The 19,608-nt window shown below is 55.2% G+C and overlaps 1 protein-coding gene across 3 annotated transcripts in view; it reads right to left on the minus strand.

The window, feature by feature from the left end:
• MYH9 (myosin heavy chain 9) overlaps positions 1-19,608 on the minus strand; it is a gene marked incomplete at its 3' end in the record, with an annotated part of 83,722 nt that overhangs the window by 48,360 nt on the left and 15,754 nt on the right. For all 3 annotated transcript variants that reach the window (XM_081310484.1, XM_081310483.1, XM_081310485.1), the window contains exon 2: positions 3,646-3,997. In XM_081310484.1, coding sequence (XP_081166610.1) covers positions 3,646-3,978 — 333 coding nt within the window. In that variant the 5' untranslated portion in view covers positions 3,979-3,997. The remainder of the gene's footprint in view (positions 1-3,645; positions 3,998-19,608) is intronic.

Below are 19,608 nucleotides of genomic sequence, written 5' to 3' on the forward strand. Positions count from 1 at the left end.
GGATCTCCTTAAGCAGTTGGAGTGACCCAAGCACCATCTTCCTAGGAAGGTAGTCCTGACTCAGTTAAGGGACAACTGAGGGTCACAAGGTATTGGGCTCAGCCAGGAGCACACACAGGTCTCATAGCTGCCAACGCCAACTGCCATGCTGGAGGCCAATTCTCTGGGCACCTACCTTCCACCTTGTCCTCCTCATGAGCTGCCTATGCCTTTGCTGCTCACAGATGTCCCCTCGAGCCACAAGCAGCCACCCTCAGGGGCTGCACCCTGCTGTCAACTGTGCCCTCTCCAGTCACCCCCAAAATGAGGTGGATCTTCTGGCTTAACCCAAAGACAAGGCCCACACAGGAACCAGGTGTGAAGACAATGGCCTTGGACTTTCCAGCAGCAACTGGACTGAGGCGGAACCCACCCACCACACACTGGTCCACGTGCAGAAGGACCCTGAGCTGGGACACAGCGAGTGCTTGTAGGAGGGGACTCGGGCCTGGGCCTTCCCTTCCTCCTGGATGATCAGCCACTTCCCCTTCCAACGACTCTCTTCCCGAGGGACCAGGAAGTCCACACTTGGAGTTGGCAGCCCGTGGGCTTGGGCACCACAGAAGAAGGGAGTCAGGCAGGGACCTCTTCTGGTGTGCCCGTGTCAATGTCGGGTGGGGACAAGACAGAAGGCCAGAGAGCAGTGAGGTCATCCCAGGAACTCCAGACAATCGAGCTTTGTTCTTGGGCTTTGAGAAAACCCACACTCTAGGAAATCCAGACCAATCAACGCCAAGGACACATGGGTACATGTAGGGAGTGCCACAGAGCCAGATGTTTAGAAACAGCTGGCATCAACAGCAAAAGGGGGCAGAGGGTCATGAGGACAGGTCTGTCATCTGTGTAGGCAGATGGCCTGAGGAAGGGCTCGTGGGGCTCAAAGCTCTTTCTGTGGGCAAATCCCATCTAACCTGGGCGAGCGCCATGGGGCAAACACTCAGGTGGCAGGGAGCAGCCACACTGGACACTCACGGCAGCAGACCCTGAGGAGTGGCTTTGCCCCCACACAGTCACGCTAGGGAGCTGTTCATTCACAGGCTACAGAAGCTCTTTGTGCCCAACTGCTCCTGTCCCAGGGCCCTGCCCCCCGCGCCAAGGAAGAGAGAGTGGCTGTGCTGCAGCATCAGCCATGCCGCCCACGATGCCAGCAAGTGTGGCCCAGAGGCTCCTGCGGTCACAATGTGGAACCTTGTGCAGGGAGACATGGCTGAGAATGTGGTGGCACCCCCCACCCCAGGCAGCCACCGATGGCCTTGATCTTCCCACAGCTCCGCACCTGCTGGGGTCTCCACCAGGAAAACTCTGGGGACATTGGCTTCGCCCCTAGTGACACTGCTTAGCAGGAGGCCAGTCTAAAGGACCTGCACAAGGAGGTAAGCAGAGTTCTAGAGGAAAAGCTCTGGTGTCACATCACAGCTACGTGCATGTGCACACAGAGCCCTCAAGTCACCTGCAGAGCAGAGACACAGCAACTGGCGGCAAATGTGCTGAAGCTGGGGGGTGGTTTGTTTTGCTGGGAATCAAAGCCAGGGCCTCCAGCAGACAGACGCTGCCCCTCAGCAGAGGGCATCTTAGCAACTAATGCTCCTCCTCCTGTAGGGAGGGGGCCTGCAGCCAGGGAACAGTCAGGCATAGGCGGCCAGCCTGCCGCTCACCGGGTCCAAGTTAACCACGGACACCAGAGGGGCCACGCAGAGGACCAGGTTACCTTCCCAGGACAGTGGCAGCACAGCAGTGCAGGCCTGCTGGAGCATCACCAAGTCCCCACAGGAGTCTATGGATGAGGAAGTGAGACCCTGCACGACCACATCACATCCCACATGGTCAGTAAGGGACCTCGGGAGCTGGGCTTTAACCCAGGTCCTAGGGCTCCAACTCCAGGCTCCTGAGTGCTCTGCTTTACTGATCCAAGGCCATCCCAGCTCAGTGACACACAGAGGCTGTGACATGAGTGACGAGGCCTGCCGAGGAGCGCTCCACTTCCCGTGGGACCATGGCTCCCGTGTGATCCCTGCAGACAGGTGCTGCTTCCTTGAAGTCCCTTGGTTTACTACAGTTCACCGATGGTAAGTTTCAGTGTTGCTTTTAATTTCAGGGGCTTTTAATTTGGTCCATACACACTGTCCTTAAAAGACAGATGATAGAGAATGGGGCTGAGGGTTCCTGTCTCATGGCTGCCAATGTCTCCATACATGACCCCGCATAAGTCCTTTGACATCTGCGGACCTCAGTTATTCCCCTCTGCCAGAGTGGAAGGTTGAGCCAGGCTGGTCCAGAGAGAAACGAGACATTCCGTCCATCTACTTGTGGACAGGTCCTGGCCATCAGCTCATCCCCAGAGGGTGTTTATCAAGGCAGGACATAAGGCCCTCAATATCGGGCATCAACTGAGCAGTCACCAAGCAACACAGTCCTCATAAGTTCCAGGCTGGTCAGGATGCAGGGCAATCCACAATGGCCGGGGACTCAACTGAGGGTTTCAGCTCACCTTAGTGAACTCGCAAGTACCAAGCCAGTGGAGTGGGCAGCACCCCACAAAACATGTCACCCAGAAATCACAGAAAATTAAAAGGCTGGCCTTGGGGGATCCTCACCACCTCTGTAAGCAGGATGAGCCCGTAGCCTCCTTCTATCACCTATGTGACCTCGAGCAAACCCTCAGTGGGGGACTTGGTTTTGCCATCAGCAAAATGAAAGGAGGGCAGTAATAACCCAGAGGTCACAAACAATGACCCTTCCGCCCAAGACCTTTGAGGACTGTTATTCAGCCCTGAGAGAAGAGGAGCGAGGTGGCTGTAATAGCATATTTAACTAAAGAAGCTATTTCAGAAAGGACAAGAAGCAGAGATCTCTTCTCCATGGGGACACACACCAGAAGCAAATGTCTGGACTGGGCAGAGGAATCTGGGGTTGGCAGGAGACAGAACCGTGTGTCCCCAGGGCCAAAAAAGCTCAGGCCTTTTACAGAGAGGCTGGGATTCCACTCGTCCCTCCACGTTCTCTCGCACTGCCACACACTGTCCTGCAAATGCAGCCCACCAGAGGACAGAGATGACACTCCTGGTCTCTGCAGGTCCCGGGACTCTACATTCACTTCCCCTTTGTCTCACGGACATGGAACTCAGGGGCCAGGGACTCAGGATCCCAGTCTTACTCTTGTGGCTCACCTTTGTTCCAAGTACAGTCCCCAGAAGGAGGCACACCCTCGGCCTCCATAAGGCACAAATGGCAGAGTACCAGAACCAAGACTGGAACAAACGGAGAGGGGAGGAACGAGGCGACCGCACCCCCTGCTAGAAGGAGTCGACCACGCTGGCCTGAGCCACACAGTTCTCCGCCCCCCCCCCCCCCAGGCCATCAGATGGGCAGCCCTGAGGCACAGCAAGCTCTGCTTCCTGCATTGCATTTGGCTTCCTGCTGTGTTTCTGGCCACACAGGGAAGTGAGAAAGGTGATGCTGTGAAATCACCGCAGGGACGTTCAGACGCCCAAGGTAGAGCCTGCCCCCCAGCATCCCTGCCCCAGTATTCCTAAAGCCCTCTTCTCCTGCAGAGCCGGGCACCTGGGGTGCAGGCAGACCCGGCGCCCTGCCCTGGGAGCCACTTACATAGATGAGCCCTGAGTAGTAGCGCTCCTTGAGGTTGTGCAGCACTGAGGCTTCGTTGAGGCACGTGAGCTCAGCCATGTCCTCCACCTTGGAGAACTTGGGGGGGTTCATCTTCTGGATGTCATCCTTGTTGACCTTCACCTTCTTCCCATTCTCCACCAGCTCCACGATGGCCTCCTCGCCCACCTCCTCCTTGAGGCTGGCGGGCTCGAAGCCACTCTTGTCGGAAGGCACCCATACCAACTTCTTGGCGGCCCAGTCGGCCTGGGCCAGCGGGTTATTGATGAAGTTTTTGTCCACGTAGAGATACTTGTCAGCAGCTTGCTGCGCCATGATGACTTACAGCCAGGACCTGAGGGAGAGGAAAGGACAAATGTGAGCGCCAAGGACATCAGCCTCTTCTCCTGTGAACTCTCATACAGCAAGGCCACCACACAATGTGCCAGGATCCCCTGCTGCACACTTCAGAAAGACATGCACTGCGGGCAAAACAGGTTGACAGCAGCGAGTCTGCTAGAAATCAGGGGTCAGGTGTGTCACTTGAGGGCCACCCAGCTAACTAACGCCACGAACAAAACCACTCTGCAACTGACAAGCTCAAGAATCTCGGGTGGATGCAACTATAGTCACCGTGCTACGCTGACCTTCAACCACACAATTTAGGAGGACACCCAACAAAAATAGGTCTCCAGCAAGCGGAGAAAGACAACTCACTGCAACTGCTCACTGGTGGAGGACTCCATGGAGTCGACTAAGGGGACAGAACACCACCAGTACATCCTGTTTCCAGATTTTAATTCCATCTGCATAAAACATATCAAAGTAAGAACAGAGAAGTCGGGCTCCAGGGACATCACAGAGAGCAGGCAGCACTCCCTGCAGGGCGCAGCTGAGATGCCAACAACATTCCCAGCTTATGGGCCAGGAGGACAAAATGATAACCCCTCACGGCTCCCGACAGCAACCTTCACACAGCTTCACAGCTCCTGAAACACTCGCATGCGCCATCTTGAAAGAGCTTCATCCTACCTGCTAGGTGAGGTGCACCGTGTAATCCCCCATTTACAGATGAACAGACGGGCTCCCGGGGTCACCCAGGGAGGACTTCCAACCCCTGCTCCTGGGCCTTTCCAGTCATTCCACCCCAGAGGTACAGGCTGAGGTCCCTAAGGGCCAGATGAACCAGAACCAGGACCTGACATCCTGGTCGGAGACGCTGAGCCCCCGGCCGCCCACCAGGGAAGCTGACAGGCGCTCCAGCCTGAGCTCAGGACATGGGCGGCTCTTCCCTCAGTGAGATCAGCACCCACCCCGCCACCCCGGAAATCCAGAAACCCCCCAGGCTCACATCCTTCCGCGTTTCCAGATTCAACAGGGACTTGGACTGGGCGGCCTCAGCAGCACCCCAGCCCATGGCTTTGCTCCCGTACTGTCCCCGGAAAACAAACCCTGAGCCCCTGCAGGAGACCAGGGACCAGGGCGCACCAGCCCTGCAGGACCACCCAGGGGGGAAACAGCGTCCAGGTTAGTCACGGTGGCTGAAGGCCCGGCAGCCTCCGGCTTCCCCAGGGTCTAAAGCAGCAGCACCACCCAGCCTAGGGTCACGGCAGCTCCCACGGGCCAGGCCACCCAGGTGAGCCGAGGCCTCCCTGCCAGAGTTAATCCCAGTGGTCCTCTGCCTCCCTGTGCACACGTGAACGCTGGCCAGCGGCTGTCCCTGACACGTCCCTGCCTGCTCAGGACCTGCAGCGAGCACAGAGCACAGACCAGCGGCTGGTTCCTGGTCTTTCCCAGCCCTCCAACCCACAAAGAGTAAGATAACCTGCCACCAATGCCCAGAGAGAAGCCGCTCAAACCCTCCACGAATCCTAAATTCACTAGTCATTAGGGGTCTCTCTACCCCAGGCCAGTGAGGGCACCGGAGAGCATCTTCACAAGGTTCCTACCAAGGGGAGGAGGGCGAGGGGATGGTATTCAGCCACCAGCATGAAACCCAGTTTATTCACCACCTCACTTAACCCTGGAAGAGAGCTTTTATCTTCTCCAAGTTAAAAATGAAGAAACAGGCTCAGAGAGGGCAAGTCATCTGCCCAGAGATGCCCGGTCCAGTCATGAAGATGGACATGTCTGCCAAGAAGCTCAGGACAACAGCAGGAGTGGAGAGGAAAGCACTCGACTAACATTCACTGACTGCTACTAGACAGCAGGGAGGCCAGGCGTGACCCTCCCCAGGGTGGAGTTATAGTGTGTTACAATTCAGTATCTCCCTCCCTCGGCCTGCTGCTGCCAGGTGACAACCCTCATCAAAGCCTACTGCAGCCCAGGGACACGGGCCCTGGTAGGACCGACAGCAGAGAACCCACATCAGGGGCTGGCTCTCGGCAGGCCCTGGGCTCCTCCAGGCTGCAGGGAACCAGGCGCCCAGGCCATCCTGGAATCGGCTCAGCCCTCAGGATCAGTGGGGCAGCTCGGGGGGCCATGAACACCACAGGAACTGGCAGGGGAAGAATCCCACCCGACTCCCTCCCCACCCTTCAGACCTCAGCAGTGGGACAGTCAAGCCAGCACTGTCCACTCCTGGTGGCTACAGAGGCCTGGAGACCAAGCCCCACTTCCTGTACCGGAACAGGGCAGAGCTGATCCCTCTCCTTCCAAGGCCGCCTGGGAAGGCCGCCCCGCAGAGCCCCCCTGGCCGGCACCTCCCTTCCGCAGAGCTTTCATTAAGCAAGGCTGGGCCCTGCCAGGCCCGGCCAAGGACAGTGCAGCTTGGTCTCCACAGCTCTGCTGGAGTGACGTGGGTCAGCAGCAGTGCCAAGACCAATACGGGGCTGGGCTGCTGGGGGGCCCGCAGGTCATGACACACGGTGGGCCCCCTCGCCTGCTGGATGGAGCAGCCACACTCAGTGACGGGGGCGGAGGCTGCAGCTGAGCTTCTGTTCCCGCCTGTGGCAGGTGAAGAGGCTCCTGAGCCCAGAGTTCACCTCCGCAGGGTGCAGTGGACAGGGCCGCCTTAGCAAGACTCCCCAGGACCAAATTATAAACCAGGGATAGTAAGGAGTTGCCCAAAATTAAACAAGGGGCACTCTGGGAAGGGCTCCAGGGAGGCTTTCCCCACAAGCAGGGGCACGAGGCCACTTCTCCTTCCCTGTTCTGGGACATGCTAAATGGCCTCTGTGAAACCTGTTTTAACTGCAAATGGGAAGACTTTCAGGAATCAAATAAAAATGCTACGCTCATTTCCCGAAGCACTCACCCCACCCAAGTCAGTCGTTGGCTCATGGAAAGCCACCCCTGCGTCTCCCTGCTACTCCGACCTCTCCTCACTGGCGACATGCGCTGGCTGACCGTTTTCATCCCAATCCTTCACTTGCAGGTGATGCCACAGCATCTCAGAGGGAAGTGACTACTCAGCCACACAACTAGGGACGGGGACTTGAACCCAGGACTCTGACCCCAAAGCCTCCCTGCTGATCACTTAATGGCTGCATGACGTCCGAGGAGGTCTTCCTCTTCCTTGGTGCACCTCCTGAGTGGCAGCTGCTGGCGCAGGAGCAGGAACCCTCTCATGCCCCATCTGTACCCTCTAGTTTCCCAGAGGGCAGGTTCGGGGTGGCTGCCACTCAGGCAGCACCGCCAGCCCTATTGCTATTCACGGGAGCCCCGGTGGCTGAGCGGAGAGCCCCTGGGGAGTCGCCTGTAGAGCCTGGGGAGGGTCTGCGGAGCTGGCGGGTGCCCAGGGGCGAAGGGGAGCCAAGAGGAGCCATGGCTGGGGCCCAGTGCAGACTGTGGCGGGCGGAGCCACGCCCTCCGTGGTGGCTTCCTGCGGGTTCCAGTCCAACTCCTGAAACCCAAGCAGTTGCCTTTTTAGGCCATAATCGAGCAGGACACAACCAGAGGCTAAATTAGGACTCTCAGGAAATGACGAAACTGAAAGTAAGTGGGTTGACCAAAAAGCTCTCCTTTCAACTGGGAATGTGCTTCCTTGGTTCCCTGACTTCTCCGCGTCCCCAACACCCGGGGACCTGCTGTTCCTCTGGAATCCCCTTAGGAGCCTCGGCTCCCTTCCCTTCCCGCTTCTTTTTTGCTCATCTGTTTATTCATAGAACAAACTGCTGGCCTCGAGGCAGGGCTCTCTGCTAAGCCTGATCCTGGTGGAGGTGTCCTGAGCTTCTCCAGCCCCAGACATCAGGACCCTGGCCAAGTCCTCAGAGCCACCGGGCTCCTCACAGGGCGACCCGCCCACAGCATTGGTTCCTCGCCCCGCCCTGGCAATGGTTTCCCGAGCCCTTTAGCCTCACAGTCATTTTACAGGTGAGGGAAAAGAGGCTCAGACAGGCCACCAAACCCAGGTTCAAACGGAGCTCAGCTACCCAAGACCACCTCCCTGGTGAGGACACTGGGTTACGGGCAGAAACCACAGAACCCTGTGGTTCAGCGGCCAGGCAGGACGCGTCCTCCAAGCAGCGCGCCCACCTCCCTGCTGGTCTGAGCTAGGGACTCTATACCCGCACGCCAAATTGCCAGAGCTGGAGGAAGAAGGTGGCACTGGCCTGTGCAAACCCTCAGCCTTCCCTAAGCCTGGCCCCCTGAGCTGGACCACCTAATCCCCACAGCCTGGGCACCCCAAGGTTCCAGCTCACGGACCCCGGCGGCCTCTTCGCAGATGCTGGAAGCCCTGTTCCTGCTTAATCAAGGATGTATGCGGCAGACCCTTGGCTCCGGTTTTCCCATTCCCCATCCATCCCAGGCAGAACACGGAGGAAGAACACCTGCTCTCGCTCCTGTGGCAGCTGATTTTGAGCTGAAAGAAGTTATCAAGTCCAGAATTCCACCATTAAGGAAGATTCTGCGAGAACAACTGTCCCAACATCACAGAAATCTTCAAAGTCATCAGCCTCACTTGTCAACTCGTACACAGTGGGGACAGCAGGCAACTCCATGATGAAGGAACAAAGGTCCCACAGAGTTAATCCCGTAGTGGGCGACAGGACAGATGCACCCACACCAGCTGAAGTGGCAGTGTGAGCACCGAGGTACAGAGCAGACAGAAAGCCAGCCCTGCTCACTGTGGAACCCGCACCCGAGGCGGGGGGCACCCACCAGGGAGATGTGCAGGAAAGATGAGCGGACAATCGCTGGCCGTGTGACCCGGGCCACCGCCACCACGGACTCCACTTGTGAATGCAGATAACGCCTCTTGCTCCTTCCCCGTTTCACTCCTTATTCCACGTGTGTTGCGTAAATGCACCTGACACTGGACAGCACACCCCCACCACGGGCACACCCCCATCAGGGGAGGGCCACACCAACAACACTCCACCTCCAGACTCCAGGAAGGCCGAGCAGAGGGAGACGGGACTCAAGTGAAAACACAAGAAAGCTCGGGTGTCACGAATGGGATGTCACCGTGGCTACCGCATCAAGCTGCATCCTTGAAGCTGGGCAGAAAATTGGTGGGGGAGGGAGGAGATGGTAGAAAAGCATCTCAGGCCAAGGGAGAGAGTGGGAGCCAACATTCAGAAAGACAGCAGTCATTTGTAAATTATATATAAGTTGGGCTGGGGATGTGGCTCCATGATAGAGCACTTGCCTAGCATGAGCAGGACCTGGCCTCCATCCCCAGCCCTGCAAGAAATGAATTATATAAAAGTGATGTGACCAGGGACATCAGTATTTTCTCAACCTCAGCACTGTGAACATTTGGGGTCAGATAAAACTTTGTTGTGGGGGGATGGTCTGTATATTGTAAGGTATTTAGGGCTCTACCAATTAAAGGCCAGTAGTCTCCTGTCCCCTGTGTGACAGTAGAAAACATCCCCAGACATTGCCCAATGTGGGGACTAAGAGGCAAAACCACCCCCAGCTAAGGCAGAGTGGCCAGATGGACAGTGTCCTTCCCAGAGATGGAGACCCAGAAGAGGTGGCAGGCCTGGGAGACACGGTGTAGGGAAGGAGGGTGGGATTTAAGGTGCTGGTGGGAACAAGATCACTGTGAAGCCAAGGTCCTGCACGGCCAGTTGTCTCCAGGCTCTGAAGCACCCACACTAGATCTCTTCCACTAGACAGTCCTCAGGGCAAAAGGACCCTGGGACCCAAACAATGACCAGCATGGGTGGCACTTTCAGCCAGGAATGACTGTTCTCCTTGTAACAGACTGTAGTTTTTAAATTATTTTGACAGTTTGGAAGATTGAACCCTACCATTGAGCTAACTCCCCCACCCTTTAATTTTTTTCTTTTCTTTTTTTTTTTTTTTGGAGACAGGGTTTTGCTAAATTGCCAAGACTAACCTCAAACTGGCAATCCTCCTGCCTCAGCCTCTCCAGTCAGTTTCTAGGATTACAGGTGTGCAACACCACACCTAGTATAGTAAAATCAGAGCTGACCTAAATTCAACCTATATTCATCTGCATATACATTGTGTATATAACAGATCCAGGGCCCAGCCCTTTTAAAACATTTTTAATTTGACAGGGTCTTGCTAAATTGCCCAGCTGGCCTTGAACTTGCAACCCTCTGGCCACAGCTTTAAAGATCCCAGAGATTACAGGCTGGCCCAGCTGCTGGCCTATGCTTTAAAGATCCCAGGTGCCTGAGATGTAGCACTTGTCTAGCATGCATGAGGCTCTAAGCTCAATCCTCAACCCTACAAAATATAAAGACCCCCAATACCCCAATTTAAAAATAAATCGGCAAACCAGGAAAAGGAAGCTGACATGCCTCCCGGGCAGGGTATGAAGCTCCCTCCCAATCTCCAACTCAGAAGCTTAGCCTGTGATTCACAAGCAAAGTTCACCTGCCTCACACGGTCCAGGTGCGGGTCCAGGTGCGGTCCAGATGCGTAATGGAGACAGGTGTAGCCACGTGTGGGGGCAGGGATTGCTCCCATGGCTGTGCCAGCCTGTCCCGTCCTGGGAATTCCACCAAATGCTACTTAGTGAATGTTTTATGGCCACGCAGGCTTAGTCCAGGGAGTCCATGGCTCCCACTACTGTGACCCCAGACAGATCATTTCCCACCCGGAGCTCTCCCCGGCACTCCTCAGACCCCCCGAAGCACCTCCCCAAGAGCGGCCGCCAGTGGAGGACACACAAGCAACATCCCACCCTCCTTCCCCACACGATGTCTCCCAGGCCTGCCACCTCTTCTGGGTCTCCATCTCTGGGAAGGACACTGTCCACCTGGCCACCCTGCGGCAGTCACCATAGACTCCTCACCTGGAGTTTAGCAGCCTCTACATCATCTCCAACGGCCTGGCCTTCTCGGGGGCTGCTACAATGCCTCCCTCCTGGCCTCCCTGGCCTCTCCTACAAGGCCCTCAACTCAATCCTCCCAGCTACCTTCAGGTGACTGCAGCTCACATTTCTGTTTACACTACCTCCTATTTTATGGATATTAGTAGTGGCCCAAGTCAGATGGTTGAACAGGTCCACACCTCCTCCAAACCCCCATCTCGTCTAGTGAACAAGCCTTTAGTGAACAAGCCTTTTGTGACCCGCTGATGACTCTCCCAAGCTCCCTCTGCCCTTCCTTTCTGCAGCTGTCCTTCTCGACTCCACTCAATCAATTCCCTGTTCACATCCCACGCTGCTCACTGCTCGGGCTTCAAAGAAGACATGTCCTCTGTCCAAGGACCCTCTTAGATCTCAGCTCACACGTTCTGCCTCTGACAGGCCCTGCTCCCTGCTCCCCCACGGACCCCCCCCCCCCCCGGCGCTGCACTCATCTCCACAGCAGTAACCTTAACAGCTGGATTATAATTACTTGCAGTTGTATTTGAAGACAGGGATCAGGTCTCAATCATTACAACTCCAAATGTCTAGCACAGGCCTGGAGCAGGGCTCCGCTCGGGAACAAATGAATGAGTGCACTCATCAGTCAACCAACAAGGAACAAGACAAAGGAGTGGGAGGAGTGAACAGGGAGGTTTCTAAGAGGTAGAAATTCTCAGGCTGCGTACAGGAGGGAGCAGGGAGACTCAGCCTGCAGACACATGTGAGGGTCACGGCCACTTCATCTGCCACACAAACCATGCCGTTCACAGACTGATTTTTATACCCCGAATCAGAAAGGAAATTTTGGGGCTTTTAATCTACAAAGAGAAATAGTGAAGATCATTCATTGCCTACCCCCAAGAAGCTCTGAATAAAATTAAGTGATTGGCAGAGGTGGAGGCACCTACCACCTGCTGCCAGACCAACACCCAGGAAAGGACACTGGCTGAAGGGACCCTGCTCCCACTGGGATGCCATGAGCAGGTCCCAGAAGCCCTCGGCCTGTGCACCTGCCTAGCAAGTGCCACAGCCACCCACCTCTGGTGTCAACTCAGAACACAGAGATGGAACTTGCAAAACCCCCAGCCATGGGCAGGGGACACAGGTTCTGCAAATCCCAAGGTAACTGCTTGTAATGCACCACAACGGAATGGAATAGGCATGACTTTGGGGTCAGACAGACCTGGGTTTGCATCCCAAGTCCCCTGCACACAATTCCTGTGATCTTGAAGCTATTAGCACCTCAAAATCCTAGCTTCAGAAAAAGAAAAAACAGCTCCAGCCAAGGGAGCACCTAGGCACCTTAGTGAGAGCCCATCTCAAAATGAAACATAAAAAAGGGCTGGGGAGGCGGCTCTCTGGTAAAACCCCCCTGGGTCCAACCCCCAGGAGCAAAAGGAACCTCCATCAGAGGAACTCAAGTTCTTGGCTCAGAATCTGATTTTTGCCACTCTTCTACTCTGACCACTGACCTAGTGACCCACCCAGCCTTCCTAGGAATGACACGTGAAGTTTCTGGAAGCCCCACCAGCCGAGGACAAGGATGCAGAGCAGCACTACACACCAAGACCCTCAGGGCCTGCAGCAAGGAACCTGTCAGCGCTGTCCAGTGGGGTGGGCACCGAGTGCACCCCAGGAGGAAGGCTCCAGGCTGGTCCGGGACATGCTGCTGACGGGCTGCACAGGCCTGCAGAAGAGCTGGGTTGGGGATTTGAATCTGGTGGGGCACTGACGGCCACGCCTCAGCTTTCCCACCTGCAAGATGTCCTACCTACAGGCAAGGGCAGCCCTCAGGCTCAGCAGGACAATGGAGTCTTCCCGCCAAACACCAGGGCTAGAGAGCAGTATCTACAGGGAGCTCCTGAGGTGGCCACTCTGCACCGACCTTATAGCAGCCTTCCCACCAACCCACCCATGAGCTAATAGTCCCCAGGCTGGGGGCTGCAGGGGTCCCCCTGGCTACCCTGAGCCCAAAAGATAGAAGCCAAAGAGGAAAAGAGGGGCTGCGGGTGCCCCCTCCCGCCTCAGGAATGTTGTTTGCTTACAGAAGAAGCTGAGGCTTGTTTCCATTAGCCCTCTTCCAACCCCAGCTCTGTGCTCCTGCTGATGCCGAGCAGATAAGGAAACCAGACCAGAGAAAAGGCCAAGCAGGAATCTAGCTCCAGAGCCCAGAGCCCACCCCTCTGCCCTTCCCTCCTCAGAGGCTGCACAAAGAGGTTGGGTGACTCCAGAGGACCCAGGGACACTGAGACATACTGGCGTTTGCCTGACTGTGCAAGGCAGGGTCTGTTGGTACCTAGTAGAGCCCAGGCCATCAAAAAGAACACCAGAACATCTCTAAAATGTGCTGTACCACACAATTTTTATCTGTCAATTCAAAAATAATTTTTGGCAGTGCTGAGGCTCAAAGCCGGGGCCTAGGCAAAGCAAGTACTCAACTTTGAGTACAACCCCGGACCAGTAATTTTTTCAAAATGACACGAGAATTGAAAGAAACTGACCAAATCATGTTAAAAGCATGAACAAATATGTTATGTGTGATTTTAGTGCATTTTTTAAAAAAAGAGACACCAGAATTTTGTGTAGATTTCTTGCTCCTACACAGTAAAGGGGTGGGGGCAGGGTGTTTAGCTTGGGATGAGATGAAATCCCAGGAGCTGGAGAGGGGGCAGTTTACCCAGGATCTTATCAGCCATTTAGGAATGTGGACTTTATTGTAGGGACAAAGAGGGAAGAGGGGAGGATGACATCATGAGATTTGTATTTTAAAGAGATCACCCTTCCTGACCTTAGCTGAGGTGGTGGGAAAGTACCCTGCCAGGCCAGGAGGGCTGGGGGGCGACCTAAGGGGGAAGGCCAGCCTCCCTGCCTAGGCTGGGAGAGGGATCAAATGCTGTGAGAAGAGGCAGCAGCCAGATTCCACTTGTGACTCTAAAGAACCTGGCACAGGGAGGGTCCTGGGACTTGACCTGGCCTCGCCTCCACCCCCCAGGTGAGAAATGACTGTATCCCAGGAGCTCCAGGGCCAGTTCTGTCCAAAATATCTTGGGCACAGACCTCAGGTGGCACGTGTCACACTGACTGCAGGGTACTGTCCAACAGGGTCTCCCCACCTAAGAAGATACCGTCTCAGGGCCACGGATCCGCAGCCCCAGGACTTCTGCATAGAAACCCTCTCTTAATGAGGGACCAAATCAGTCAGGGTGGGATGCAGTGAGCTGGGGACAGCCCAGTCACTCAGCATGGTAGCCCACCTGGCCTAGAGAAGCTACCTGGCCTCTGGAACACACCAAGTGCCTCACTCAGTGTCTCCCACCTCCCTTCCCAGCCCCTGGTCTGCCACACTCCACTCCAGAGCACAGCCTGTGTGCTCCCGTCCCGCCCAGGCAGGCTGGACGCCCTTCTAGATTTCTCCACTGTGCCGGCCCTCCAGGCACCTTTCCTAACACCTCTGCTTCTCTGCCTGCCTCCCAGCCATCTGCCCCAGACCTCCAGGAAGGCAGGATTGTCCCCTTGCCCCTCTTGTCCAAGCACTGACTGAGCCCAATGGTGGTGAACTGGCAGATGAGGTCCCCGCGATGTTGCTCACAGTCCTTGACCCCGTTTGCAGGTGCCGGGGTGTGTGTTCTGGGATCCTGGCTGTCCACAGAATGGCCATGCTGAGGGCCACCCCTACTGTCCTCAGGGCTAAGGTCCACAGGATGGAGGTAGGGGAGAAAGAAAGGAAGGAGTGGGGTAGGCAGCTGTGGCCCAGAGCTGAGGCCAGCAGGCACGGGGACTGATCTGCAGATGAGCCTTCTGCATGGGCATGGCTTTGCCTTAAACTGGCTCAATATTTTTGCAGTGAGATCACACGTGGGTCTCACCTACTTGGTAATGAACTTTCACTCAGCCGCAAGAAACTGCAAAGAAAAGCAAGTTGCAGGAGCGCCGTCAATCTCACCTCCCCCAGGTCTGAAAGGGCGGACAGAACTCCTTGGCTGGGTTCGGGGATGGAGGTGCTGGGCGCCTGCCAGCCCTCCTGCAGGTAACCCCCCTGAGTGGGGAGGGGGGCGGGGGGGCTGCCCACACACGCAGGGGCAACCTGAGCCCTGCAGACTCCTGCAGCGAAGCTGTCCCTCCCCTTCAGTTCCGCTGATAGAATGGTTTTTTCTTTCCTCAAACATGTGAGCACAGTTTGCTGAAACCCAAGGCAGAAAAATAACCATACTCAAAAAAGATTTAATTATACGGCCTCCGACTCAATGGGAAAGTGCAGAACATGGTTTTCTGAGCCCCCATCATGACTGCTGAGAAGTCCAGTCCAAGGTCGGGAATTAGACAGTTTTTGAAGACCACTCAGTTCACAACCCACCAGACATTTGGGGTGGTTACTCTCTTTGTAATATTTAAAATAGTTTTCTATTTTAATTTCTGTGAATTTGTGCATGGTGGGGAGAGGTGCTGGATCAAACCCAGAGCCTCACCTGTGCTAGATTAAGTTCTGCAGCAATGAGCTCTGCTCCAGTCCCTAAGGAATGATTTTTAAAATGGAGTTATATTGCCACCGACAGCCTTCCTGCCTCTCCTCCTGGGGAGGGAGCTATAAGGCAGGGACAGAATCTGGTCACCACCAGGTCCTCACTGCCCAACATAAGGTGTGTGCTGAGTAAAACCTGGTCTAAAGTGACCCAAAGCAATGGGGGAGTATACAGACTTCCCAAGGGTCCAAATTCCAAGAGTCAAGTCTAATAAAAATAAAATCTCTGCCGTCCATTCTCCCTGGTTTCCGGTACTGGGGTTTGAACCCAGAGGCACTCTTCCACAGAGCTATATCCCAGTCCTTTTTATTTTTATTTTGAGACAAGAGTCTCACTAAGCTGCTGAGGCTGGCCCTGAACTTGTGATAGATCCTCCTGCCTCAGCCTCCCAAGCCACTGCAACTACAGGTGTGTGCCACCTGGCTTCTGTCATACACATCTAAGTGACTAATGTTAAGCCCAATAACCCCAGACCTTATTGTCCAAACATCAGTGTGACTACCACACTGCTTGCCTCTCCCTTTAGGGGGTCAGAACAGGGCTTTTTGGTGACCGCCAAGGACCATCGTCACTGTCCTCCTGCCATTCCACTTTCCTGCCAGCTGTATCTGATGCACACTAATGTGTTCCATTTCTAGGAGACACATGGCCGGCCACGGATCAGCAACAATCTTCCTGCATCAATCAAACAGTCATTCAAGTGGACTCTGATGAGCCTCATCCCTGAGAAGGAGAGGCTTTCCAAATGTGAATATTCACGCTTGACCTTCACAGCCGCCTGAGAACCAGACTCGGGAGGCTGATGGATGGGGTGAGAGACGCCAGACCCAACACTTAGCCAACAGAATACAAGTCAGGGTGGCCTGGCTCCCTGGGCCTCAGTTTCCCCACCTGTAAATGGGACAATCGCAGCTGCCCCCAGGACAACCAGGAGGAGCAGGAGAGGATGTGCAGGTGAGGTGCACCCCCACCCCACTGCCCAGATCTGGCTGCCAGGCCATCCCTGCCCCTCCTCTGTGCATTGTGGGCATCCAGCAGCCACCGGTGGCACAATGCTAAGTGGCCGTGGCAGGCCAGGCCCTCCCCCACACCTCAACCCCTTTCCAAGACGTCTGTGCCCGGGTGAGCTCACAATGAGTCCGTCAGAGACCAGAGACGCTGCCCTCAGCCCCCTTCAGGGGCTTGGAGTCACATCCTGCCTAACCGAACTCAACGTGATTTATTCCACCCCAGGAATGCAGCTCACTTCCCAGAATTTGGTCAAGCCCTTCAGTCAAGGAGTTTGATCCTGCAGGGTTCTGTCCCTCTGCAGACTCAGCCACAGCGGCAAACAGGAGTCCCTGCAAGACACAGCTGACCACAGATCCCCAGGAGAGAACACGGGGCTCAGACATCCCATGCTGGGCTCCAGTTTTGTTTAAATCTCAAACCACAATGGAATTATACATGTGTGCACGTATGCACGCACATGTATATATATATATTTTATGCATTTATTTTTTGTGGTGCTGGGTTGGAACCAGGGCCCCACATGTGCTGGGAAAGCACCCTGCCATGAACTATATCCCCAGCTGTTTTTTAAAAATTTTAAATGTTGAACTTTTCATCACAAATGCAGACAAACATGTGGGACAAAAGCTTCACGAAATGATGTATACATGCTGTGCACGCTGGTATTTTCCATTCAAGCCTATTTTATTTCACTTCTAAAAATACTTCGTGCCACCCACTGAAGCCATTTCCCGACCCACCATGAATATCAGTTGACAGTTTGAAAAACCTGACTCAACCCTCACTGGGCAGAAGAGCCACAGACTACTCCAGTGACTGGCCCAAGATCACATGGTGAGTTAGGCCAGTCAGAACTCCAGTCCAAAGCCAAGGGGCATCTCTGTGGGGACCCAGCCCCAGACAGGTAAGATGGCAGCTGCAGCAATTCAACAACCTGGCACTTGTCAGACACGCTCATCTCACAGGCTTAAATCATGGGCTCCTGCCAACCTTGACAGAGCTAAGGCAGGTGCCATGCTGTCCCCTTTGCATAAACAGGAGGGACTCGGAGGTTCAGGGAGACTGACAGCATGGTGCGTGCACACCTGTACTCCCAGCTACTTGGGAGGCTGAGGCAGGAGGATTGCAAATTCACAGCCAGCCTTTGCAACTTAGTGAGACCCTACTTCAAAATAAAAAATTAAAAGGGCTGGAGGTGTAGCTCAGTGATAGAATACTTGCAGGCAAGTATGTGTGAGGGCCCAAGTTCAAGCCTTAGGACCACCACCTAAAAAAAAAAAAAAAAAAAAAAAAACCGAAGGAAAAAAATCCAGGTGGAAGAACAAAGAAGAGTCCAGGGTAACAACAGATCAAAGCTGGTTATATTCAATACAGTAAGATGCCACTCCATCTCCAGCCTAGCCCATGCTGAAAGGACGCCCAGAAGTGACAGGACAGCTAATCCGAGAGAGGGAGGCCTCTGTCCTGCTTCCCAGCTACACCCCTGAGACAGCAGAACCTGAGTCTAGTGAACAGACCCTCATGCCTGATGTACTTGGCCCTTAACTGCCACACACACACACACACACACACACACACACACACACGCACGCGCAGTATCAACAAAAAAGCCAGGGTTTCTGTTTCTCTAGGTCGGCGGCGAGGACCCTGAGAGAGTGTGTTGAAGGTGTGAACCTGTGTCTGACATCGAGGGGCGCAAAGAGCTCAAGTGCAGTTCATGGACTTCCTGGAGACCCGTTGTTCCCACTCAAAGCGGGGGAGGCACTGTGGCCCCCTTTCCCACCGAGGTTAAGGCATGAGGACCTGGAGAGGGACCCCCTCCTTCCTTACCCTTAAAGACACAATGGTCTCATGAGGAGGTCTGTGGGGTTGTGCCCAGGACCATCCACAGTGGGAGTCTGCGGTGGGAGAGGAAGAGAGGTCACTGCCCCTGGGCCACAACAAGGCCCCTAACAGCCTGGCCTCCAAGAAGAAACCCGGGACTGAAGGGCTTCCTGTATCTCCTCCCCACTTTTCTGCCCCACGGGACTTTCTCAGCTGAGCCAGTGGTGCCAGCCCTGGGCACGAGAAGGCACACAGAGCAGAGCCAAGCTTTCCAGAGAAGTTGGGGGACAAGAGGCATCCGCCTGCCCAGGGAAGACGATCCAGATACGGACATACGGACAATGGAGTGAAGATAAAATCCATTTATCTCACACTTAGGAGAATAATTAACTTACAGTTCCTAGAGCGGCCTGCATGGCACCCTTGTCTGAGGCTGGCCAAGCCCAGATGTCCTGGAGCAGAGAGCTGCTGGCAGGATGACCTCAGCACGTCCTTCACCAGCAATCTGGCTGCTGCTTATTTTACCACCCACCAAGAATCGCTCCTCTACCAGAACCACAATCTGGTTCCAAAGTGGCCAAGGCTGCACTTGAGAAGAGGAAGAAACGGCACTGCCCCGAGCTGCAGCCTGGGCCACACCATCCCACTGGGGGCTGAGCCCTGCCCTGCCTCGCGCACACACCTGTGCAAGAAGACACACCCACACAGAGATGGTTACACACATGCACCCCAGAGCGGGCTGGGGTCAGGGCAGAACCTGGGGCTCTCCTGAGTCAGGCTGGCCTGGATGTGGGTGCCAGATCCTGCACTCACTGGCTAACTGGCCCAGTTATTTAATCATTCTGAACCTCCTTTCCTTCATCTGTGAAACGGGAATTACCAAGCCCCCTTGGCAGGACTGTGTGGACAACTAAGTAAGAGCCACTGGTGCTGTGTTCCGAGAGCTTCCCAAGTGACCGCCCTGGACACAGCAGCCCTCTGAGGTAGGGGTGTCTGAAACTCGGCTGCTGTTGGCGTCTGCACTCTGCAGGTCTCACTGGGGACCCTGACCCCTGCCCCTGAAGACACACCGAGGCAGCAGATGCACAGGGGACATCCTGCCAAGCTCCTGGTAGGACCTGACAAACAGCAGCTGTGATGTGACAGGAAGAGGTAAGTGCAGAGGGGACCCTGAGCTTCCCTGCCCCATAGCAGAGGCGGCCTGCTCAGACTTCCCTCCAGACACCTCTGAACCTGACTGCTCTAGGAGGGTCTCCCCATCACTGCTCCTCCCCTGTATCAGAGGGGAGGGCCCAGAACAACCCCAAGTCCAGGACTCCCAACCCACCACAACCA

Source organism: Spermophilus citellus, assembly GCF_964194105.1.
Source record: "Spermophilus citellus genome assembly, chromosome: 10".
NCBI lineage: Eukaryota > Metazoa > Chordata > Mammalia > Rodentia > Sciuridae > Spermophilus > Spermophilus citellus.